This window comes from Ceratotherium simum, chromosome 10, assembly GCF_057802395.1.
Source record: "Ceratotherium simum simum isolate JZ-2026a chromosome 10, ASM5780239v1, whole genome shotgun sequence".
NCBI classification, from domain to species: domain Eukaryota; kingdom Metazoa; phylum Chordata; class Mammalia; order Perissodactyla; family Rhinocerotidae; genus Ceratotherium; species Ceratotherium simum.
In genome coordinates this window covers 65,537,939-65,564,131 of record NC_141909.1, presented here as the reverse complement: position 1 = coordinate 65,564,131, position 26,193 = coordinate 65,537,939, and the positions used below count along the sequence as shown (strand labels likewise).

General features: G+C 46.2%; 1 protein-coding gene and 1 pseudogene across 19 annotated transcripts in view; both read right to left on the bottom strand.

Annotated features, from left to right (window-relative positions):
* LOC147916154 (serine/threonine-protein phosphatase 4 regulatory subunit 2 pseudogene) overlaps positions 1-24,300 on the bottom strand; it is a 92,453-nt pseudogene extending 68,153 nt beyond the window's left edge.
* Positions 1,433-26,193, bottom strand: part of LOC101394705 (mitochondrial ornithine transporter 1) — a 99,024-nt gene continuing 74,263 nt past the window's right edge. For 3 of the 19 annotated variants that reach the window (XM_087436146.1, XM_087436145.1, XM_087436143.1), the window contains exons 2-8: positions 24,240-24,410; positions 18,541-18,799; positions 14,387-14,598; positions 13,081-13,215; positions 11,858-12,027; positions 10,700-10,858; positions 1,433-9,150 (exon numbers count right to left, since the gene is read on the bottom strand). In XM_087436146.1, the coding sequence (XP_087292272.1) occupies positions 9,026-9,150; positions 10,700-10,858; positions 11,858-12,027; positions 13,081-13,215; positions 14,387-14,598; positions 18,541-18,799; positions 24,240-24,340 (1,161 nt within the window). In that variant the 5' untranslated portion in view covers positions 24,341-24,410 and the 3' untranslated portion in view covers positions 1,433-9,025. The other 16 variants (XM_087436144.1, XM_087436140.1, XM_087436141.1 and 13 more) reach the window with 15 other exon arrangements.

The following is a 26,193-nucleotide window of genomic DNA, read 5'->3' as shown; positions in this document are numbered from 1 at the left end:
GTTATACCTCCTGCTAAACTTAAATTGCCATATTGATGCTTTTGTCATATATACGTGTAAAATAATGAATATTTTTCCCTCAGTCTAGTCTAGTAAACGCATTTTAGATAATTCATGAAAATAGAACTGTTAATGGGAATGAGTCAATTTTTGCTCTTAAAATTTCCCTATCTCTTCTTTGGGGGAGCATAAACTTATATTTTTTGTTTAACATTATAGGACACAGAAATTTTTTTCTGAGTTATCTAACTTCGTAGATAATGGTGTTGCTGTGCTGATTCTACTGCTTGATATGATTTACATTTTTTATGGTGTCAACGCTTTTAAAGATATACCCACGTAAGAAACATATGCTTCACCTTACTTAAATGTTTTTCTTTTTGCCTTTTCTGTGGCTTTCATTTTGTATAATCATTTTAACTGCGAATGTGCTGATTCTGTGCCAGATAAGCTGCTTGAAAATGAAATGTTTAGATAAATCTCCACATACATAGAAACTAAAGGGTGGTGGTATTTAGGGACCCATGAAGGGTATACACACTAAGTACCTTCAGTTGAATGAAGCAGACGGAGCACCTGAAGAAGAAACTGGGGACTTTGCCTCTTGTACTAACTTGAACTTCTCTACATTTTGAAATTCCCACTAAATTCCCATTTGAGCTTCATCCACAAAATTCCTTACACATGAAATTCCTGGGTTTTTCCTATAACCAAGAGAGTATTGGTTTGAGCTTGTGCAAAATTTGAGTGACTCCAATGATAATTCTCTAAAAAAGAGCAAATGGAGCAGAAACCCAGGTGACATGGATAGCAACACAGAGGTGGAATTTTGCAGTATCATGGAATTGAAGAAAGCTGAAGCAAAGTTAGAATGTTAGGGATCAGGAAACTAAAATGTGTGTGAGGGACTGATGGCTTTTTCTTCTTCCTTCTGCTGTGGCACTGAGGAAAAGGAGAGCAATGTGTGCTGGGATGTAGATGTCCCAGTGTGGCTCCCTAGGCTTATTCATTATTAGCTAAGTGTATAGTTCTGAATTCCATGTATTCCTTCACAGGTAGATCATGACGTTGAAACAGACAGTAATCATTACTCCATTCTACTGACCACCACTGTAAGGTGATGCGAAGGTACAGTTTTTCTCTCCTGCAGTGAGTAATCAAGAAACAGCCTATGCCTTTATTCTTGTCTGGTCTTCTGAATGATGCTGGTTTGGGATTTCCTTTGCTACAATTCCCAACAGGGAGAGGATAGATGTCAACCCCTAGCCAGGGAGGGGAGAAAAGAAAAGCAACAAGTCAGATCTATAAAGTTGTTTTAAAAGAAGAGCATATGTAATTTAAAAATTCTTTTGCTCATTTGTTTTTGCTAAACTCGATTTAGAAATTTGCATGGATTAACTTTGAAATAAGAAAAAATACAGAAACCAAGATGTTAAAACAACAAAGGTATGTTTTACTGTATAGCAATGATCATGTTTTTGTTTTGTATCATGAAAACATATTGCTCCCCATAATTTACAAAATACTTTGAGGGACATTTTAATTTCATCTGAAGTGATTTATAATACATTATAAATGGTATTTTTAATCCAATATTTACTTTATGAAAAACTGAACATCTGCCATTGTCATTACTCTGAATATCATAATTTATATTGATGAGTCATAAAGTCTATGAGTATTCTTCTGTATATAACAAATTTCTAAGCCTCAATAGTTTCAATTCACATTTCTATTAAAACACCAAACAGAACTGCCAACAACTATGCCCATCAATTTAAAATTTATTTCCTGTGCCTTCCTTCATCTGCTGCTTGTTCCCTGTTGGGGAAGAATCCAAGTATTGAAAGGATAAATGTGTTGAAGCAAGTGACCTGGATAGTTCCCGCATTGGATGGTTACCCCTTCAATAATGGACCAGTCTGTATTCTCTGTCAGTGGTCTCTAAGCAGACACACTGGTGTAAGGGCACTGGCCCAGGTGACATTGGTAATACCTGGCCTTTGTGATTTTTAAGGGCCATGAGATGAAAGCACTTGCAGAAAATTTAGGTATTTCTATCAACATCAAGAATGACGGTTAATTATCCGATATAGCTGCTCCTTGTAGAAATGGATATATTTGGGCATAAATAAGCATAGATCCTTAGTAGATTCTGTTTAGCACTATCTAAACCAGATTAAAAGACCAGTGTCTCAATTTATAAATATCATAGAAAAAATAGATTTCCTTGAAAATTTTGGTAGAAACAGCAAGAGAAAGGAACAGCAGTCTCTTAAAGCCTTCTTTGTGTCTTGAGTATAACGTTATAGACTGTAAGTGCTGCATATTTAATGGCTACAATTGTTTGGTAAATATATAAATGAATAAAGGAATTTTAATCCCTTTGGAATGATTAGTTCTTGGTATCAATTTTAGTATGAAAAATAACCTTTTTTTTAACCATTTTTTTTCAGCATATTCCTAACTACTATGACAAGTGTCCATTTTCCTGTGGTTTCATACATCTTTTATAAAAAATAACAGGTATGGCTATGATATAACCCAGTAGAAACAGTTCAATGTTCAATGTCTGTGTAAGGTGTAATGGCAAGTCTTTTGCTGATTGCCATAAGGTCAATTTATAGAAACCAAAAAATCCTCGCGTCACCACTCTTCACTGCCTTACTCATCTTAATCTGGTTATTTAAAAAATATGGCTCTTCTTGAGACCCACTGTTGCATTATCCTCAAGGTCTATACCATAGGACTGCGTTATACGTTAAAACGTATTATAATCAGATCCCGAGTGTGGTAATAAATCCCTCCCATGGAAGTTTAATAGGAGTCTGCTCAGTACCTTGACTATGGCAGGTCCTCAGTATGTGTTGATTTACTGATGACCGGCCACCACCACATTCTGTCCCAAAGTAAGGCGTCATCTAGGGAGGCTTCAGCTAGTTTAAAAGCTGATTGACACATCTATATCAGTGGCAGAAATTATAAGACACAATAAGTATCAATGAAGACAGGTAAAAGAAGTCTCCCATTTAAAAATGATTTTCTAATAACTAAATTGGGAAACCTTTTTTTTAAAAGTAATTGTTAATTTATTTGAAGATTATTCCAAAGCACATTCTACCATATCCAAAAACTCATTCCTGAGTCTCTAAGTTCTCCACTTTAAGGAGTATTTGTTCTGTGGTGCTAAAAATTTGAGATTATTGGTATCGCCATGCCATCCAATACAAAAGGAAAAATAATATTCAAAAGATTGTGCAGGTGAGTTTTGAAGAAATGGTTGTGATCGTATGTGGCATGAATTGATAGTTCTACACTACATACAAGCCTAGCCTTTTCTTCACATCTGAACTGCATTTAATCACACCTCAAGCCCAGTAAGGCAACAGTCAATTGAACATCTGGCCTACACACTTATAACACACACACATTTAATGGATTTTGATAGAGTGAACTTTGGATTTGATGGAAAATTGTTACGAATTTTAACCCTAGATGGTTGCAAACAATAAACTTGGACTCTTAACACCAGCAAAGTCCCTCAAATGGACATCTGGGTAGAACTTCACTTGATGCTCCTCCTCAAGAGTGGTTCTTGCTAGGAACACGCTTGTCTCCTTTAAAACACCACATTCATACTGGAGAGGCAACAAACTAGATGATTGTTCTCACTTTTATGTTTCCAAAGATTTAACATTTAAATTTCCATACTACTTGGGAAAGCTGCTTTTATTAGTTACAAGATTCTTAATTGGCTGAAAATGCCAACTTTATCATTTAAAAGACACTCAGTATTTTACTACTGGGTTTTAATACACATCTAGTCTCTCTGGCTGATTTCTGTCACATAGAAATTTATTTTATTAAACCCAGATGTCATCAACTCCATTAAAGCCAATGTTAAAAGAATCAGTGACATGTTGTTACTGAGGATGAAGATATTTTGCGTCTCACTAGAGAAAGTGGGAGAGTTGGCTCTGAGAAATGTCAGATACAGAAAAGGGCTGAGACTAGTCATGGCAAGTCTGTCTTAAAGCTCAAACGAGGGTGCCCTGCTGCACGGCTTTTCTCTCAGCCCTAAAATAAAATGTAATGATTTTTTTTCTATTCTAGGCTTCATCTTTCAAGAAGCGAAGTAGATAATCCCCACAACAAAAAAACATGGAAAATTTACCAGGCAGATTTTGCAGTTGAGCTATATTTTGATGAAGTCATAGCTGATGAAGTCATAACTGACGTCTAGACACAGGAGCCCTTCCAGAACAGATCAATTCTTCCCAAACCCTGCTACATGTTTACAGAGCTTATAAACCTATATCCTTCTCGATATACATTTAAATATATGTAAACATGGTCTTAAGAAATCTATTAAATATATAAAAGATAAAATGTCAGTGGCAATTTTTTCTTCTTCTTCGGAGTATGCCTCACACACAGTTCTCATCCGTGTTGAGACAAACCTGGAACACGGTGCATAGGAACATTCGCCAGCCCTGGTGGTCTCGTGGTTAAGATTCGGTGTGCTCACCACTGCGGCCCGGGTTCGTTTCCCGGTCAGGGAACCACACCATCCGTCTGTGTCGGTTGTCATACTGTGGCGGCTGCGTGTTGCTGTGATGCTGCAAGTTGTGCCACCGGTATTTCAAATACCAGCAGGGTCACCCATGGTGGACAGGTTTCAGCAGAGCTTCCAGAGTAAGACAGACTACGAGGAAGGACCTGGCCACCCACTTGCAAAAAAAATTGGCCATGAAAACCCTGTGAATAGCAGCGGAGCACTGTCTGATAAGCCCAGGAAGGTGAGAGGACCACGCAAAAAGACCCAGCAGGGTTCTGCTTTGCTGTACACCGGGTCGCTAGGAGTCAGGATCCACTCCATGGCACGAACAGGAACATTAAAAGTTATCACTTTTAAGAACTTGGAAATAATAAAACTTGCATATCACAACTGAGATATTTAAAAATTGCGATTCCCCCCAATACTGTGGGTTTATTTCATATCCTTATATATTTTTGGACAAGTATTTATTCCCTGCTTTGTTTCACATTTGTAATTTCAGATCTATTAGAAAGGTACTTGCTATTTTCTTCCTCCACTTGATTTACAAACCATCTGTTAACAAACATCAGATTGGCAGCAAAGACTGTTGCACACCCAGAGAAATGTTTGCACAAGCAGTCCCCCCCACACATGCTCTGTCCTGCTCCAAGCACTGCCCCGAGCGTGCTGAGCCACCTCTGCCTCCACAGGCACAGGCGTCGGGGAGGCTGAGCCTTGTAAACGTGAGGGATCAAGACTCCTCGGTAACTTTTGGTTTTGTGTAACATCACAGGTGAAGTCACAGGAAACATTTGCCTAGAGAAATCTAGATTTATTATTTTAAAATCCACCCCCCCTCACCACCAACCTCACCGGGGCTTGTGGAGCTCTGTGAGGGAAGGTCACCTCATCGTCGTGAACACGGGTTAGTCCTGTGTCCACGGGGAGTCATCTTCTCTTTGGTACTGGCAGCCACTTTATTCTAAGCACCTTCACTGCCACTATACCTCATGGCCGTAACTGTCCTTGAAAACAGTTCTATTGTGGCTTTATCTCAATTATCCTTGAGTGATTTTCCTTTTATTGGCAAGTCTAGACCAAGTTGAATTTATCAGGAAATGAGAGGTAGCAACTAAGAAGAACCAGTGCCTCTGCTGAAACAGTGTCCTCGTTCCTGAAAACCTCGCACTCGCCCACAAGCACACGCTAAAAAAAATGGTTTGTGGGGGAAAAACAGGGTTCGGGGCAGACCACGCCAACTAAGCAACTTTGTAACCAGCACACGAACCACTAACCACCCAGGCTGGCAGCTCAGGCTATCTGGCAGTTACCACAGTAGGTGTTTTTTTAAAGGGGAACTAGAGCCATACTTGAGAGAAGGGCTGGTGGGTGGCAAAGTGGCACAGATGGAAGTAGAGCTCTGAGCTACTGGGCATCATGGTGGCACAGAAGGCCACGCAACCCTGGCAGGCTGCCTGGTTGTGGTGCTCTTCTTTCCCCTCAACATAACCCACAAAGGGCCCCAGCTGCCAGTGCAGGAGCCTGGCTGACGGCTTTCTGCTTTTCTGACAAAAGTCATCATTCTACTCCCCTAATCTGGCTCCCCTTGGAGCAAAAGATCGTGGAGGAACATGCTGTCAGGTTCCTTCCATATCATGATTACATTAGTCCGTCATTTGTGTGACAGAAACGTGTTGTGGCAGAACAGGTTGTACAGTTTCCTCTAAAATTCCTGCAGCAGTAATCCACGGAGGGCGGATGAGGTGGCGGGCTTAGGTGAAGGGGAAAAAACAGTTAGATCTCACTCTTCAACAGCCAGTTATCTTTCTCAATACTGGCAATAACAAGGAAGGAAACTCCAGTTTTTAAGAACCTTGCTTTTTGAAATACAGGAGATTACAGCTGGGGTGTCTCTTCCCTGACCCTCCAGATGCATCAAAATTTCTGGCAATTCTGAGTCGCCACACTACTCTGCTTTTGCTCCTACAAAGAGAAGTTATTTATAGCCTCCTGGTGTTGCTTTCTTAGAACCCAGCATGAATCATTCTTTGACCAATGCGAGAAGCTTCCATCATAATATTTCAGAATGATCCTTGTTTTCTTAAACAGAACTTACTAACCTGGAATAGAAGTATCCAAAACTTAATAGCCAGAAGTTTAACTATATTAAAAAACAGAATGGCATCCTGCCAAACCAGCCCATCCCACCCACCGCCTGGGGGAGGGAGAGTGAGTCTGGAGAGCCGTGTGCCGTATCTGCAGTGAACATACAGAACGTGCATTCTGTCCATTTACCTACAGTGAGACTGTTCTACAGCAGGAATCCTGCTGACAAAAACCAGTGCTTGTTGCAATAAAACCACCACCTGGAAACATGACTAAACATCCTCCAACGCTGCTGACAGTTGGTTCTTAGCGTGGATGTAAAGTACTTAAACCAACTCATCATATACTCAAATACTAGGTAAATAATTAATGATGCTAGAACACTAGAAGCTCTTCAAACAATATTTCCAGTTACTATATTTTTGTCTGGAGTACAAATCTGAAATGGTACAAATTGTACCCAAATACTGAACCATGAATTAAGCAAATAGAATGAAAAAAAAATTCTCCTGACTCAGGTTTCCACTGCTTACTCCCAGTCACTCCTCCTGGCCTCAGACTGCTTCTATTGAAGATATTTAGTTCAATCTTTAAAGGACGACATGTGAGAAGGTCTGCTGCCAACAGGGCTCACCCAGACGAGCCACAGGCACCGGGCAGTGGGACCACGGACTCTGAAGCCCTTCACTTCCTGCGGAAGCCAGGCCCATCTTCTATTTTGCTTCAAGCCAGGACTGTTCACATGAAGCACCACTCAGCAGCTACTGACCATTTAAGTATGGAGAGAAAAGTAAGGTAGAAAAACTACATTCTGCCAACAGGGACAGGCACACATGTATGGACTACTATTAACACTGTCAGGCTGCTTGCTTTGAGCCTTACGGGCTGCTTAAGCACACTTTATTGCGAGAACCCTTGCCAGCCTAGGAGCAGCACGGAATGAGGCGGCTGACTTGAGCGGTGACAAGAAGGACTCTCTCACACCAGGTGCCAAAGAACAGCTGCCCATCCCCAAGTCTGGGCATCAGATGAACCGGGGTTTCCTGTTGTTGTCAGTACACACATACGGCACAGTTTCACAAAACCACCCTTCTTGTTTCATTGCTTTATAAAGAACACCCCATATACGATCATCATTCAAATTCACTGACTGCCAGTACCAAAAGTAAAAGCTCCAACACTGGAAAAGCACGGCACGGAGTGTGGATCCCGAGATCAACTTCAGAATGGCTCAGCCCTGACAGTACTCACAGTAGAGTGCAGACACTACATTGTGTCTGGTTCTGAGATGGGAGGACTCCATCCATGAGCACTGTCACTCAGTCACCAGACGGGGGACGAGGGCTTCTCTTGGCTTTGGCACTCTGCTTCCTGGATGGGTTTCCAATTGGTGGGGGCGATGAGTGAGCAGCTCAAAGTAGATCAATAGCCCACAGATGGTCCAACACAATACTCTGGAATCCCAGCCAGGCCAGGACCAAGACAGAAGCTAAGGGCTGTTGTCAGCCACAAGGTCTTCCCAAAGCACAGCAGCACAGCCCCTCCCTTCAGCCCCTCCCTCAACCTAAAGCCCAGCAGAGAGGAAGCTCTTGGGGAGAGGAGGAGGGAAGTTGGCATAGGTAAAGGCTTCTCAAAGGCCTGTGCTCTAGGCCACACCCGACAAGGCATCACAGTGGGGAATATGACCCCACCTAGAAAATGAATGGCACTATTTTAACAGTAGAGCATCTTGGGAAACCCAGGATGCCTACTCTGAAACTTAAATCAAGAACGTGGAAGCCACACCAGTATGCAGGTATAGTCTCCTCTATAAATCTAGATGGATATTTTAGTTTTCAAGAACCACAGGAACACTTTTTAAAAACTTGAACCACTTAGTATAGTGCAGGTGCTAAGCAGATTTTAAGAGAGACCCTACATACAGAGTGGGTTAAGCCATCACTTATAACCATCTTTGTGAAACACAGTTACACCTCCGGGTTTTTCTGGTGAGATTTGAGGTTAAACAGGGAACCAAGTTGTGCTTCACTCACAACTCATAACCGTCCAGGCTGCGTGTACACACACAGGGTCGTGCAAAAGCCCTCGTATAACTATATCCAGCCTTTCAGATTAGGCACAGAGGGCCAGCAGCTCACCCCGCGTCCCACCAAGGAGAAGAGCAGTAACTTTCCTATTTCAGTACCATTATGAGCAGAAACGTATGATGTAAAATAGGGCTCCTTCCATAAAGCTTAGGATTTAAAGCAGAAGAAGGGAAGACAAAACAAAATTCCCACAAAATCAAAGTATTTCCACACTGGTCCTGTGCTCCAGGAAACCCTGAGATGAACGTAGTCCTCGAATGCCTGCACTCAGATCCAGGTTCACCAGAACACTTCAGTGAGCTTCCAACTGGCTCATCATTAACCTCCTGCTGTGTTCGTAGGCCAAAAACAGTGCCCCACTGGCAGGGAACGCTCGGATCATGGTAGGTTTCAGGCCAGAATATAAGGCCGTTATTCCTAGAAGATAAAAGGTGACCAAAGACTCAGACTCCCCTCCTTGGAGATGCCCCACGAAGCTGCACAGTGTAGATATTTTTACACTTGCAAATCCAGACAACAGCACTAAAAACCACAAGTGACGGAAGGACTTATTTCCAGGTTTCCCCAGACTAACGGAACTAAACAGACTAATGGAGACAAGACAAGCGTTAGGTCTCCCAGCAAAGCTGGTTGATGCTTAGGTAACATATACCAATTCCACGCCTGGTTAACTCCTGGTACATGGATTGGGCAGAGCTGAGGCCTCACACGGGCCGACAGAAGGCATCCACAGGGCCACAGGGGGCAGCAGCTTTGCAGCTTCTCCTGGGGGCGAGGACCACGAGGCATGGGGCCAGAAGGAGCACTGGTGTTGAAGTCAGAGACCTGTTTCTAGTATCAGCACTGCCCAAGGTAGTTATGCAGAACTAGTCAGATAAGGGAGGTGTGACTACTTTGTAAAACTAAAGTGTTATGGAAATTTAAAGAGGGGTTACTCTCAGTAATATACAAGATGTCTGTGCTCTATTTGGGATACAAATTAAACAGTTTCTGCAAACTGTTACCGTGCTCTCTCTCTTAAAATCAAGGCAGAGAAGTTCACATCCCAAGTTTTAAGATGTATAGTGGATGCTGGAGGGACAGATCTTTACTCACTAGTAGGCTAAAACTGGTTTTATACAAACATTAATTAGAAAATCTTTATCCTCCTGCATAACTCTAAATATTAACAGCATATCACCTTCAGAAGTTGCTTAGTGCGTTTCTTTTTTTTTTTTTTTTTTTGGTGAGGAAGATCAGCCCTGAGCTAACATCCATGCTAATCCTCCACTTTTTGCTGAGGAAGACCGGCTCTGAGCTAACATCTATTGCCAATCCTCCTCCTTTTTTTTCCCCCCCAAAGCCCCAGTAGATAGTTGTACGTCATAGCTGCACATCCTTCTAGTTGCTGTATGTGGGACGCGGCCTCAGCATGGCCGGAGAAGCCGTGCATCGGTGCGCACCCGGATCTGAACTCGGGCTGCCAGTAGCAGAGTGCGCGCACTTAACCGCTAAGCCACGGGGCCGGCCCCGCTTAGCGCGTTTCTAATTCCAGAAGTCTTAGCATTAAGAATGTCATCTATTCTTTTATGTTCCTTTGTGGTTCTTAGAGATCATCTTCTGCTAATATCTCTATTAAGTAAAACAAGTTGTGCTAACTTCAAAACATCTCTTCCCTTAGACAAAGCCCGTATTTTAAAAATCCCTTCCAGGCTATTTAGAACAAAGAATCCTGACAGGCGGTACCTGGTCCAGGGGTTAGGAATAAGAACTTTAAATATTCTTGAGAATAATGAAAGTAAACTCAAGAAAGGGGTTTGGAAACAGGCATCCACAAAGGTGGATTAATATACAGTACCAGAAAAGGGATATGAGGCGGGGGAGGAGAGCAATCAGGAGACCACCTGATCCACCTCAACAAGACCAGCAGCGAAATGACCAGTCACTCCATACACACCTCCTCTGTTTCTGCAATGACCAGACTCACCTTCACTTCTCACAACACTTATAAAGGTTCTGAGAAATCCTGCCTGTTTCCCAGACATGGAAAGAACTTGAATTCTGGATTTTACACAATCCACTGGGTATACAGCAAGCCAGAGGCAGATTCCACCAATGCCGCCACTTACCATCAAAGAGACAGGGCCTAGAAAAGAAAATTAGCAAACAGTATTCTGTCTCAAGAACAGCTGATGTGACATTTCCAGAGGCCAACAGTAGTGGCCACAGGTAGGTGCAAATAAAAATGCTGCAGAACACAGTTCCCTGAGGAGACTGTCAAAGCTCTAAGAGAACAAGGTTCCGTTTGGTGGTCTGGGTCTACCCCTCATCAAGCCAGGACAAGAAGCCCTAGTGAGGGTCGTGTTTCGGCTGGTCATTGTGGCACTGTGGCCCTCCTGCCCCATCCTCCAGAGGGCTGGCCCCCAGAACCAGCAGGCCCCCAGCAGCACGGCAACCCCTCACCATGAGGAATGAGAACAGAGGCCAGTGAAACACAGCCCGAGGCGTTTTTCAGCTTTCTCCTAAGCATTTTAATATTTTAATGCCCCGCAGCCCTGAATCTTCCTTCACCATGAGAACCAAAGTTGTCTTATTAACAGGATAGTTAAGCCTGGGAGCGTGACTAACCCCAGAATAGGTCCACCAACACTGAAGGGAGGTGCTTAAGAGAAAAGTAATCACTCTGTGAGCCAAACGTTGGTACGGTTGCGGCCAGCAGCTACAGAGGATAAGCCAGAAAGAACTACACTTTTCACTGCTCTCAAAACACTTTCAAGGTTTATTACCAAGTTTCAAGCTTATTGCAAGCTGATTTGTAGGTGATTTCCTCCCTTATTGGTGATTTCCCACAGGGAAAGCAATTTATATATTTCTTCTTCCCTAAAACAGATCCAGAGGAAATTCACAAATGTTATTCCAGGAAAGAAGTTCGGGATGAACTGCTTCAGCCCCTGTCCTGAGGAAATTGCCAAGCCCAGAGGAAGGTGCTAGAAATTGTTAGGCCATGTTACTCTCTGGGATCCAGAAACTCCCCAGTGCCAGGTGGACCCCCACAAGGGGGCGCAGAGTGCACAGAATCTGCAGCAAGCCCACCATCGGAAGCGGACACCATCACCCCACCTGCTGTCCTTGCAAATACATTTACCTAGGTCATCTTTTGATCTCCCGGATGCAAAAAACGATCGGCTCAGTTCATAGCCGCCGAAGAAGAAGAAATAGCCGGGTACTTCTCGAAGTAAAGTGCTCGAGAGTCCATGGTAGAAGCCCAAGGGGCCATCCTTTCTAAGGATGCTCTTCATGACAGACCACACTGTACTGGGAGGAGACAGAGAGAGAGAGACAGTCACGGCAGGTGAAGCAGCAGGGAAGCAGCTAGTTCTGTAGACAGAGAACCAGAGTTCTAAAAGGCTGCTGTGGCAGGAAATCTCAGAGAAGCACAGATACAATGATTTTATAACAAGTTTTCTCTCCTGAACTACTCTAGGGTAAAGAAATCTTATTAAAATGGATGAATACATTTCTAGAAGTCATTATCAAAGATGTAAAAGAGCTAAGACCCATTTTTTCAATAGTGAATAAGTGAAATTACAATAAGGGGTTGTCCAAACTCAGCAAGAATAAAATGGTATCATATTGCCCAGTCTCTTACCTCCCTCATTTCCTAGCTCCCCGACCTTTCTTTTGATCTGGTGTTTGGAGAGAATTTGTTCAGGTGTTTAGGGTTTGTTTGCTTTGTGTTAGTGCAGGGAAATGAGCAAGTAACAATCAAGACAAAAGAAATTCTAAGAACGGAGCCACAGCTCCTGAAAGGCAAGAAGCACCGAGGATTTAGTTCTTAGAGAGATAAGTGTGCATGAGTTTTTACTTTAGCAGATCAGGGCCCTGCAGCAGCCGGAACGCAGGACTCCTTCCATCTAGACTCCTCTTCCTGATGGCGTGCGCCACGGCAGGAAGGAGAGTGCCAGAAACCACACCCTCGGTAGGCTTGGTGAACCCCTGGCTCCTCATTCTGTTCTCAAAGAGCAGGTGACTCGGTTTGGACCAATAAAGATCAAGCCCTGAGGTGATAAAGGCCACCTGCATTTAATGATTATCTTCCTTCCTCCGACTTCAGCAGGCTTCGTCAGCCGTGACCCATCAGCCAGGTTCTCCCTGCAACGCTGCTCTCATTCTCTGATGCGAATGTAACAGGGTAATCCAGCTCAACACAGTTAGCCCACTTCCAATCCGAGTCTTAACCCCAAGCTACCGTACAGCCCTGCGTGGCCACTGCTCTGCCTAAAATAAAGTTAACCAACATTTACTTTCATGCAAGGTGTCCTTCGGCGTAAGTCCTTCGGATCTAGCAATTATTTTCTTTAAAAGTACCTTAAATAGGGCCGGCCCCGTGGCTTGCTGGTTAAGTGCGTGCGCTCTGATGCTGGCGGCCCGGGTTCGGATCCCGAGCGCGCACTGACGCACTGCTTCTCCGGCCACGCTGAGGCCGCGTCCCACATACAGCAACTAGAAGGATGTGCAACTATGACATACAGCTATCTACTGGGGCTTTGGGGGAAAAATAAAATAAATAAATAAAATTTAAAAAGTACCTTAAACAACTTCCAAGGGGCATGAGGGCAACTTTCTGGGTGCTGTTAATGTCCTATTTCTTAATCCAGGCACTGGTTACAAAAGCGTGTTCATTTTGTGACTATTTATAGAACTGCACACTTATGATTTCTGTGTGTATTCATGGTACTGTGTGTGCATTATACTTCCATAAAAAGTCTTAAAGACTTACACTTTTGGACTCCAGGCTATGAATAATAGATTCAAATTGGCTGTGATGAAATCAAGGGTGCAGAAAATAGGACTCTGTTGCAAACCCCATCCTTGCTACAAGGAGACTGACAACTCTGAAAATGGTCAATTTATCTACTGGTTTTCCCCAGCAGATTTACAGGCTTTGAGTTAACCACAGCAATATCCACCCCCAGAATTTCAGTCAGCCAGATGTTAAGATAAATAAGCAAGTTTTGAGGTTAATAAGGATAATAAATTGCTTTACAATTCAAATAAATCATATGTATATGATATATACACCTTAACCTGGTAATTAGAATCTCTCAAGACTGAGTTGGAGAGGAATTTGATCACTGAAGAGTAGCTATGCTTACAATGGTTTTGCTGAGTGTTTCCAGAACTAAGGCCTTTTGTAGGTATACTTCAAGGATTAGGGAGGAAGATAAAGGAAGTTACCAGTAGGATCTGAGGTGATCAGCCTGAACACCCATGTGAAACCTGGGAATGGGCATCAAATATTCATCTCACAATCCAAATTGGCCCTTACGAAGGCTCAGCTCTCCGAGTTCCAAAGGTGTCGGCCATGTGCCTCCAAATACAGTTGGGGATCATGCCTTACGCACTCAACAGGCCAAAAGGGATATAAGCTCCTAGCTTCATCACTTGTGGGGTATTAAATATCTGCCTACGATGTTCTGTGGGGTGGATGGTGGGTCCGACCATCACAGTCTATTCAGAAAATTATTCTGACTGGTTGAAGAAAGTTCTAGAAACAATATTTTGGAGTAGACAAATCTGCCTCTATATCTGCCACTTAATTTTAGTACAATATATTTTAAAAAATACTCAGTACATGTTAGAGACCCAACGTTTGTGCCCAAGCGGTGCTTACTTCTGGCCTTTGGCTATCTTTCCCGACGTCTCCATTTCATACATGGCCTGTAGCCGGCACTTCACCAGCTCAGTGGGGCAGAGCACCAGGGCAGCGAATGCGGAGGCAAAGGACCCGGCGGCTGCATTCTGCAGATCACTGAAAGGACACAGCACAGGAGACCAATGACCTGCCCGGTTACCCATTCGGGCAGCACTCACCATGCGGAAGACCTGGTGGGAACGGAGGGCAAGGATGAACGGAGGAAATGCTTCCTGAGGGCCCCCCAGAAACGTGTGCCTGCTGTTTCATCTAAGGATCCCACAACTGTGAGGTTGACAGCAACACCCCAATTTCCATACGGAGAAAACGACACTTAGAGATGACACGTGCCCAAAGTCACAGAGCTACTACGTGGCAACGCTAGGATTCAGACCCCGGTCTGCCTGACTGCAAATCCATGCTCTTTATTAGTCATGGTGCTGTGGACTGAATGTTGTGTCCCCCACCCTCAGATCCCTATGTTGAAGCCTTAACCCCCAAGGTGCTGGTACTGAGGGGGCCCTGTTGGAGGTGAGTTGGTCTCGATGAGGTCATGAGGGTGGAGTCCTCATGGTGGGATTAGTGCCCTTAGAAAGAGACCAGAGAGCTGGGTCGTGCTCTCTCTCTGCCATGTGAGGACACAGCGGGGTGTCCCTCCGCAAACCAGGAAGAGGGCCCTCACCAGACACTGAATCAGCCAGCACTTGATCTTGGACTTTCCAGCCTCTAGAAGTGCGAGTGACAAACGTCTGCTGGTTAAGCTACCCAGTCAATGGTATTTTGTTATAGCAGCCAGAACAAGAAACACAGTGACATACAAAACAAAACCAAAAACGTATGGAAAGGAGGAAAAAATTACCTGTAGTCCCATCACCCAAACACACACACTGCTAATACTTGAGTGTATCTGCCACTAAGCTTTAAATAAAACGAGGTTCTGAGGCCATCCCTACACGCGCAGAATCCACCTGGAGCAACGGAGCACATAACTGCCACAGACAAAAACCCAGGATAAATTTTTAACCAAGAAACTGCCACTGCAAAAAGATTTCCCAGTTCAGCCGATGACCTCCTCGACCTCAGGAACCCGGACGGCACGAGGAAGGCGCGATGGTGCCGCAGAAGGGGGTGAGGCCGGTGCACGTCAGCAGCCCGACGCAAATCTAGACGGAGGAATGAATGCACTTTAGTCCAAAAATGGAAGCATTCGCCTCATCTCCTGTGGGTTTAGTACCACCAGCCACAGTCCCCAGCAGGGTTGTGAAACTGGAATCCAATGCGAGTCCAAGAATAAGGGGGAAAGTCTGAGAAACAAATTGCCAGAAGACTTCTCGGAGAGTTCCCAGGGGTCAGAAAAGAAGATCCTTTCCAAACCCTGGGACGGGGTTTTGTCACGTGGGACGCGACAATCCTTCCTAGGACGGGAATTACTGAACTGCTCACAGCAGGACAACTGGCTCCCTGGTGCTCACCTGTTAAATACCAGCATCCTGCTGTCACTGGACAACCAAGACGTGTCACACATTTCCAGAAGAGCCCTAGGAGGTCATCCCCTCAGCTGATTGCCCAAGGGAGAGAGATTCCCTAACGATTTTTCTCCAAACTGTGAGCAAAAGCCTAATAGACCTACCACATCCAGTTGTCCTAAAGTTACATTAAACTAACAGTCACATACACTAACGTCAAACATCAGTATAAAATCAAGGCCTGCCTCCCATCTCAGCACCGACCTCCTGTGCCCCATTCGGTGACGCAGGCGGATGTAAGGCGGGTCCCCAGGGGCCGAGCTGGCCTGTTACTACAAACCCAGGTTTCTACGAGTTGGCTCGGGGTGAGGCTTTCTTGCAGGAGGAAGACACTGCCTGCAGTATGGACTTCCTTTTGATCTTAGAGAATTAAAGGTCAAACCATTTCCAGACGACAGCCAGACACACAACTGTACGTGCACACGGCTTTCCAGTGTGTGGACACTGCCCACTGCCGCTCACTCCGTTCCTTCCCCTCCACTCCTACTTGGCTCGTTTGTCAAAACCAAAGCTTAAATGGTTTCCGCCGTCTCCCGGCCAGCCTGCAGGTCCACGCTTGCCTCCCTCAGGGACTCTCTGTCAACCTGCTGACGGGCAATAGTCCACGAGGGTCCCAGTTTGCCAGGTTTGCTGGAACAAAGGTGGCACCAATAAACGCAGCTGGCTGGTCAATCTAAGATGCAGTAACGGCTCGGAAGCTGAGTGAACACCAAGCACATTGTTACAAGGCAACCACAAGGCCACACCAGACCTGCAGTGGACTCTGGCTCTCTAATGAACCCCCTCCTCTGCCAGTGCACTAACTGAGGGTCGCGCACCCCCGGCTGGGCCCACGGTGTAAACGTGCGGAACTGGAATGGAAACGGCGCCAGGCGTGGGATGGGATTTTGTAAGAACCAACTGTTTGCCACCCATTCGACAAACATGTACCTGGACACCCCTGCTGTGTACCACCCCGTCCAGCCAAAGGTCGAAGGGGAACACTAGGCAGGGTAGCGCAAACAGAGAGCAGACAAATATTGACGATGTCATTGCAGAAATCCACTGGGTTCTCACAGGCACTTTTCTTTTCACTACTTCTGCTTACTAATCTTTTCTCTAGCTCTGACCCCTACGAAACACTCCGGAGCCCCAAATGTGGCTGTAGGGAAAGACTGCTGGATGGGGGCTCAGAAGACACGGCTTTGCGTCCCGCTTTCTCGGTTACTAACCAGTGATCCCGAGCCCGTCCGTGTCTGCGCTCCAGTCTCCCCGTCACCCACACAGACACCACCACCTGCCTTGCTCCCCTCACAGGACCAGGGTGAGGGCTAGGACCACGACATACACGTCAGAGCTGTGTAAACTAAGGCAGCATTTCCCGATAGCTAACGAGCAAACGCTGTCTGCAGGATGAAAAAGCAGCAGCCCCACAGGTTCAAAAAGATGAGAGAGCTGGGTTAGGCCAAGTGAAACAGGATGGTTTCTTTCCTGCAGGACTCCCTCCAGAATCTCTTGTGGTTGCTCACTGTGTCCCTGTCTTCTCCCCTCATTTGTCCCTCTCAAAGGATGCTGAAGGAGACCTACACTCCAGGTCTCCTCGAGTAGAAGGTTTCTCCCTGGAGTGGGCAGAGCTACAGTCCCTACAGTGTCCCTTCTGTCAGTTTCTGTCGTGGGGACCACAGCCTCCTGGGTTGTCTCCTGCTTATTCCTTCCTCTCCTTCCTGACCCCTCTGTGCTGGAGGGTCCCAGCACCAGTGCTCAGCCCTCTATAGACACTGTCTCCCTGGGGGATCTCATCCAGTCCCAGGCCTCTAAACACAAGCTCCCTCCATCAAGATGGAATTCCTGTCTACAAAAGGGCACATCTTTAGACCTCTAGTCACCCCCAGAGAACATTTCTACAGAAAAGGAACCCACTTTAGTCATGTGGGACCTGTAGCTGCATAGGGTTTCAAACTCCTACCAAAACAACCAATAAGACCACCCTTTGCAACCATGACGCTGATACAGTAATTTTAAGTGATTTAAAACAAATCAATCTTCAAAGGAGGGATGGCTAAACATCTCCATGATTTCCAAATTCTTTTCAGTCTCTGTATCATGAATACCCAAGGGATGACCAAGCACAAGCTCAAGTCGGATGTTTGGGACAGACTTGGCCAAACAGTAGGTTCACCTGCATCTTCTCAGATGCGTCTGACCCTTCCTAAAATTCCAAGTTTCTCCTCAAACCTAGTTGGCTCAGGCAACTTCTTCCAATGCTCTGCACTTTGCTGATGAACTGGAGCCCAAAAGGTGGATCACAAGTTGTGTCTATGGTTTCAGTCCAGCACTTCTGCCCACGAGAGAAGTAGCACCACCATCAGCATCTGAAAAGCATTTCCTGAAGAATACCAGCACGTAAGGGCAGTTCGTTCTCCATGGTGGGTCGTGGGCAATTCTCCTTTTGCATAACGCATACGTGTTTGCCAAGTTTTATACAATGACGGGGTATGACTTCATAATCAGAAAGAAAGCAGTTATTTTAAAAAACGAAACATCCTTGCCCGTAAGGTATCATAAAAATCATGACAACAGTATTGTTTTTTAAAACAAACAGAAAGAGCGTCAGTGTCCTCGACTCACCTCAGCCTTGCCTGCTTGTCCAATCCAACCACTTTCCGCACCACCTGCTGGCAGAACCCGTAGCACACGAAGAGGACCGAGTTCTCGGTGACGTTGGCGATCAGCGCCGGGCTGGTCCCCCTGTAGAAGCCCCGGAAGCCCACCTGGGAGTAGGTCTTCAGGCAGCAGTCGGTCAGGCCCCTGTACAGGCCAGGGAACGTCTGCATCTTCACTTTCATGGTGTCGAAGGGCTGCCCAGTCAGGACGCAGGCTGTGCCCCCTGCAAGCAGGGCAGAGTCCTTCTCCAGCACACGTCTACAGCAGTGTTTCAGAGTGCAGCCCCAACTACCCATGGAAATGAGGGACAGGCAGCCTACGCCAGGGCTCACCTCTGCTTCAGTTCATTTTCACCTCTTTCCCCCATAACTTCTAGCCGAGTCCAATAAACAACTTCTAGGAGTTCCCTAACGTGCCCAGCAGCCAGCTCCAGCCCTGCAGGAGCTCACACGTGTTAGGGGACAGATGTGTGCTCAACAGTGAAAGCTACGGGATGCAAAGGTGGGGTGTGTGTTCAGGAGCATCGGCAATGGGGTCAGAGGGACCTGGGCTTGAAGCCCGGCTCTGCTGTGAGACCCTGGACAAGCGATGTGACTTCTAAGACTCAACTCCTGAGCTGTGTCCATCTCGGGGGTTAGTGTGAGGACTAAATAAAACTGGATGAGAAGGCTTAACCTAATGCCTGCTACACAACAAGTGGTTAATAAACAGCAGTGTGTGTGTGTGTGTGTGTGTGTGTGTGTGTGTGTGGCATTATAAAAGGGAGGAAGGGAGAAATCTGGGAACAGTTAATCATTCTGCCTAATGCCCATTGGTACTGATGACTATCAGAAAAGCAAGAGAGGAACAGGCAGCAGATAAAGAAAACAAAGAGCCTGGCTAATTAATCCCTGAGGAGCTAAATATTTGACCCTATGAAAAAACCTCTAATTTGGGCTGTCCCCATTAATGATTTGCATTCCAACAGGGAATGGACTGAAACTTACCTCTGCTTGACACAAACCCTATATTTATAAGCTTTTATACTCTAAGAGTATTAAATACAGCAGAATCTAAATTGCATTAGATGACTTCAATAAAAATTCTGAAGGTAGGGAAAAGAATGAGCCATAACGCCTCTATAATATCCCCAGACCCTGGACTGGGGTCAGCATTCTGGGAACCGCCACTGGCGAACGCCTTCCACTTTCCTTGGGCCCCAGACGTGCCCTGCTTGTGTCAGGAAACATAACCACTGGATGAGGATATTAAAGCCTCATCAAAATTGAAGAGAAGGCTTACATAAAATATTTAAGAAATGCAGTTTCCCAACTTTCACATTATACATAGTCACTCCGACTAAGCTGTGGAAAGTAGAGATGGGGGAGGGGCTGTCAAGAATAACTCCCAATTAACTATTGGTAGAGAAACAGACATGTCCAAAGAGTCTGAAAGCTGTCTGACCTCTCCTTTAAGCGATCACAAGTCTGATCTCCGTGACCCTATCACTATTGTTTGTTTCTTCTAGGAGAGTAACGATATATTTCTGCTTTGTCTTGCCAAATTATCACCAATTCTGAATTGGTGGAATATAATTTAATAAGATTTTACTGTAATTAGAGTTATTCTCTCTCAGGTACTGCTAGACTAAAATCAAAAAAGATCCTAATTATAGCCAAATAATTCATTCCAAAAGAAGAGGTGAACGTCAAGATTTAAGTGGGTTCGTAATTTAGATAATCTAGATGCAGGTAAGCTCAATTAAGCATATAATTCAGAGTATCATAAGATTTTAATTTTTATATATAACATTACTCTGTATTAAAAAAATACATATTTTAACTGGAAGTTTTCTGTATTTTTTTTTTGTGAGGAAGATCAGCCCTCAGCTAACATCGGATGCCAATCCTCTTTTTGCTGAGGGAGATTGGCCCTGGGCTAACATCCATGCCCATCGTCCTCCACTTTATATGGAGATGCTGCCACAGCATGGCTTGACAAGCGGTGCGTCGGTGCGCGCCTTGGATCCGAACCTGCGAACCCCGGGCCGCCACAGCAGAGCCCGTGCACTTAACCACTGCCACTGCGCTGCCACCGGGCCAGCCCCATGGAAGTTTTCCATATTGTAACCCAATCATCCTGAACAGTTCAGTTATCACAGATTACTACAATATGCATGGGTTGTATATCTGTAACAGTTACATTTCCAACAGAGAGAAGGCAGGAGGCTAATGAATTTTCAAATGCCAGCTCCAATTCTCTCCTTGCACCCACGGAGGTAAGCTGATTTCCTCTGTCACGTACCACACACAAATGACCCTGTGGCAGCCCTCACCATGCCCCCTCCAGTGGATGATGACTATTCTGAACACCAGCACCAACCGCTGAGCCCGACACCTAGCAGGTCTTCAGATATTTATCAAGTTAAGGAAGCAATAATTTACAGGAATTAAATATCTTCCCACTGGCTTGGAGCTCAGACCTGTGATCATCTCCTTCTCCTTAAGAGACAAACAGAAATAGCCTCTGCATCCTTTCGGAGGTGTCACAGTTGCATTTTATTCTGTAAGAGAGGCGCTCAGGTGGTGCTGCTCCCCACACTTGACCAAGGCTGGTGCCGGGGATTTTCAGTCCTCGACACAGTGGAGTCAGCAAATGATGAGCAGCTGAGGAAACTGGAGGGGCAGGACAGCTCAGAGGGAGGGCAGAGGTGAAACTCCAGACGCAGACCTTCAACCAGAAGGATCTGCTCCACCCACGCAGAGGCGGGACCCGCAAACCCCTCCGGGGGCAGTCATTAAATGTTCCATTTAACAGTACAGAGAAGTGCATCATTTTCAAAACATTCCAATCAAAGAAGACTTTCAGTTTGTTTTTAATTTTGACATTTGAGAGGATAAACTTCAATTCTCTAAAATGTGACATTCCCCCAGTACACTGTTAAACAGGCACACTGCATCAGAGCAGTCCGAGTAGGGCGTGTTATTTCATAGTTGCTAAACCACGAAGTCTTAAAGCACTACCAAGGTTTCCCTTCAAGGCCACTTGACTTTTGAGATGCACGCTGCCTCATTTCAATGGTTATCCAATTACCACCTCTCTCCTTCAAATCCTCCCCCTGCTGGCTGCCTGGGGCTCTCGATCCTTCTCTGGAATCTCTCCCACAGCAGCACAGATAGACAGTGCTGGCTTCCCGGCACTTCAGAGGAGAGGAGTGGGGCTGAAAACCTGTTTGGTGGGGGAGGTTCATTCACAAGAAAAAGGAGAAATACGGAGAAGAACTATGTATGCTACAGCCACATCACCTCAGACCACAACTGGCTCTGCTCTCAGGCATGAATCACTCTCCTGGGTGGACTGTGCACACAAAGCACTAGGGGTGGTCCTCTCCTCTTGGCAAGAGCCAGCCGAAAGATCCCAAAGCCCAACCGTTTCCCCATCCAGAGAGCTGGGGCTGGGGCAGCGAAGGCTCCAAACTAACACCCCTCTCTGGGAATGCTGTTGGCCCATTATGTAGTATTAACAGACAACGGAACTAGACAAGGACCCAAGCAACCAAAGTCTAGCCCTGTCTTTATACCATCTAGCTGTGCAACCTTGAACAAATCCACCGTCCCTCTCTGGGCCTCTTTTTCTACATATACAATGAACATTAGAGCCAGTGGTCTCTAAAGGCTCTTCTAGGTCCATCATTTGAATACACGGACCCCTCCCAAGTGGGACTGCTGCTCCCATTTGCATTCCATGTGCCTCCCAGCAGAAAGTTCTCAGGTCACTAACGGGAACCTCCTCTGCCCAGAGCCAGGACAGGCTCAGACCCTCTGCAAAGGAGCCGGTTATCCTTGGAAGTTAGAACCACCCAGGGCAGCGCTGCAGCAGTGAGGGGCGACCCTGCGCACCAGCACAGGAAGAAACCCCCACCCACAGTGATCGGGAAGATGAACTGCTGGTCGTGTAAGGGCCCGATGCATGTGAATACTGTTGCAGAGAAGCACATCCACCAGCAAATGCCTCACACACCAGACTCCCAACAATACTGTTGCAATTTATATCTTTAAAATTTACTGTACATTATAAATGTGGCCCCCAGTACCTGTCCACACATAAATGCCTTTCTAGCAAAAGGTAAGCATTTTAATTCTATCATAGCACATCCTATATCTTTGATTGACTGAAGGCCATTTAATTCCAAAACCTGAGAATATCTCCTGTGGTTAAATACCCTCCCATTGCGGAAACAAAAACTGAGCCCAAAGGGTTCACAGAATGGTAAGAGGATGCCAGAGGCAGGCGAATGGTTCCATGTTCCCATGGTCAGTGTCCTCTGAACGTGGCATGTGAGCAAGGGAGCCTGGGGGCTGCAGCTTGATTCCACGGCAGGATGAGGGGCTGACCCAAAGTCACACAGTTGGCAAGAGGCCACTGGGCAGAACCCGGGTGGCCCTAAGTTTCCCCTGCTCCTGGAGTGGGACACTCCTTGCACTCTCTTGCTCTCTAACCCGGGAGCCTGTGCCCTCCCCTGCACTTCTTATCAGCGTCTGCAATGTGCTCTCTGGCCTTTTTCTTTTTGGTGAGGAAGATTGTCCCTGAGCTAACATCTGTGTCCATCATCCTGTATTTTGTATGTGGGACACCATCATAGCATGGCTTAATGAGCAGTGCGTAGGTCCACGTCCACGCCCGGGATCAGAACCCATGAACCCGGGGCCACTGAAGCGGAGCCTGTGAACTTAACCACTACACCACCAGGCCAGCCCCTCTGGCCTTCCTCATTAGCCTACCTTGGCCGACCTTTGGATTATGGGAAAATACTTTGTTCCTCTCTGAACCCGACTTCTTTTCTATAATTAAGAACAGGATAAGAGGAGGCGGCTCTCCGACTACACTTGGGCTCTTGACCCAGGAGGTCCCACCAGATAAGAGGACAAAGGGCAAGCCACCCCCCTGGCCTCTCCACTCCGGGGAGCTGTGACTCATTATAAGAATCGGTGCGGGAGGCAAGGGTAGACCGGGGTTTTCATCCGAGAAGTATGAGCATTCCAGTGGTCCTCCAGCCCTAAAATAACACAGGAACCTGGAGAACCAAGTTACCACCCCTGCACGTCCACCTCTGCCATTCGCCTCAGGCTGAGTAAGGTGATCTCTTTAGAGAGTAGCCTGCGTGTTGCAAGTGCTGCCCGGGAGTGCTGACCTGCGCCCATGGGGCCGCCCACTATTCCCCCACAAATCCTAGGGCCTCTCCTTTCCTCTCAGGGCTTTAAGACACAATCGAACGTCAGTCTCATTTACCAAAGACACTTCTAAAGGGTGTCCTCCTTTCTCTCCCTGGCAGCAGGAAGGTCAGTAACTGGGATTTCCCTGGAGAGATGGCACGGTGTGATTTTTGCACTACAAGGGCTCTGAAGACTGCCAGGCTCAGAGTGGAAGCCCACGTCACCCACATATCCCAGCTGTGTGACCATGGACAAGGGACGTCAGCTCTGAGCTGCGATGTCTTCCAGCTGTAAACTGGCGATGCCCGCACCCCGACTCAAAAAGTTTTATCACAACGGGAACTACTCCACCTTCTGCCATGCTTGGACACAGTATTACACTTCCATCAAATGGCTTCATCCCAGAGTTAAGGCGTATTGCCTCTGGAGTGACCAAGGTAACGCGTTCACCACGCTCTCACTCGACCTCACCTGTAGAAGGTACTGGGAGGAGGGGACGGGTCTTCTCTGGGATTACCTGCGGCCCCTGCCGTGAGGTCAATGGCAGCCTGGATGGCAGGATTGGACTTCATGTTCGTCTGCTCCTCTGCTGGGCTCCGTGGAAGGCAGCTCTCTGGAGCTTAGGACAGGCGCCTCATATCCCTGGGAGGGGGGAAGGGTTCACCATCAGTCAGACCCCTGCAGCCTCCCTTTCTAGGCCTGCTCCCTAGTGACCGGCCTGAACTTCTGGGACCCGCGAAAGGGGCTCTACTCTCTCCAAAGGAAGAGGGCTCAAGGTGTCCATGCAGCTTAGCCGTGGCCTCCCCTCTCCCGCCCACCACCTCCCCACGGAAAGCTCACGGCTGAAAAACCTTCCCTGAGTATCAACACCACAGCCACAGGAGGGGGGCACCTCAACCGACCTTTCTGAAAACCTTAGAAACAAATGCCAAATAAGTGAGCCAACCACAGACGGCTCACATCGAATTAGTTTTCAGACGTGACGTGGATCTATCAGTCCACCAGGCTCAGTCCGAAATCCAGACAGTGGCCTGTGCTGGGTCTCCAAGAGGAGGTCACCAAACAGTCTGGGAAGGAGCAGGTCAGGAGCTCTGCTGAGTAACACAGGCCGATGACACTGAATGCCTGCTCTGCCACCAGGGGGCTCCCTGGGCCTCTAGAGCTGGGGGTCCCCATCTATACAAGGTGAATAATAAAAGTATTGTCATCATAACACAAAGGCCATCACAGATAGCCACGTCAGCACCAAATGTTACTGTCATCGTAGTCCCCTCCAGAGCTCAACTGTGAATGTGCACTCAAATCACCTGGGGACCTCGTTAAACCGCACATTCCGAGGCGACAGGCCTCAGCTGGGGCCGGAAACGCTGCCCATCTTGACTGCTCCCTCGCAGATGAGGCGGATAAGGCCTGGCCACCAACCACTCTGAAGAGCAACACCTGGTCCACCGTGTCCCAAATTTGCTGGATAAGAACCACCTGGGGCACTTGTTCAAGATTCAGATAACCAGGCCTCCCTCCTGGAAACCTTGATTCAGGAGGTTTGGGCTGAAACCTAGGAAGTTTGGGAAAACTAGAGTCTACTACTCTACTTTTAGACAAAAATCAGTTATTGCTGAGCATGGACTTAATAAACATCGACTAGAAAAAGGAAAGTTGGCTCCTTAACATAGAATATTCAAATAACCAATTCAGCGACAATTCCGTATGGTGTTCAAACGATGTAAGTGACTTATCCGTGAATAACAAGGAATTTTTATTCCTTGCACTGAAGACCTGTGTGATCCCAGTCAGGCCACCTCTCAGAGGGGGGGTGGGGGGGGCTGCCGGGTCATTGACAAACGCCAACATCATCCTCAACGCCAGCAGAAAACAATCTTAGCCAACAAGTTTTTTAACCACTTGAAGCATGCTGCCAATGACCAGACACCAAAAATCTTCCTTTCTTTACAAAAACTTTTAAAACCAGCAACAAGAAAAACACAGTACTTAATAAAGCAACTGAAACATACAAGACACCGATTTTATGTTATTGATGGGCCTGGAGAGGCAGGACCAATTACCAAGGTTGATAAGGTGGTGGCCATCGGGCATCTAGAGAAGGACATCAGAGTCTAATCCACTCTCCTCCTTTTCCAGATGGAAAACGGAGAACACAGGAAGACAAGGGCCTGTCCAAGGTCATACGACTAGCCACGGGTAGAGAGAGGATTCAACTCAAGTCTCACCTTTTGGGTCTGTGCTTACTAACCAATACTTAATTCCAGAATATTCCAACCTGGCAAAAAGAAAAAAAAAAAAAAAACACTGAATCCTGCATTTCAGAGGAAAATGGGGGCGAGTGGGGAGAGAAGTCACACAGGCAGGTCACATCCAGTGTGGCCTATTGGTGTGTTCATTCCTTTTGTTGTGGGCATTTCTTTCT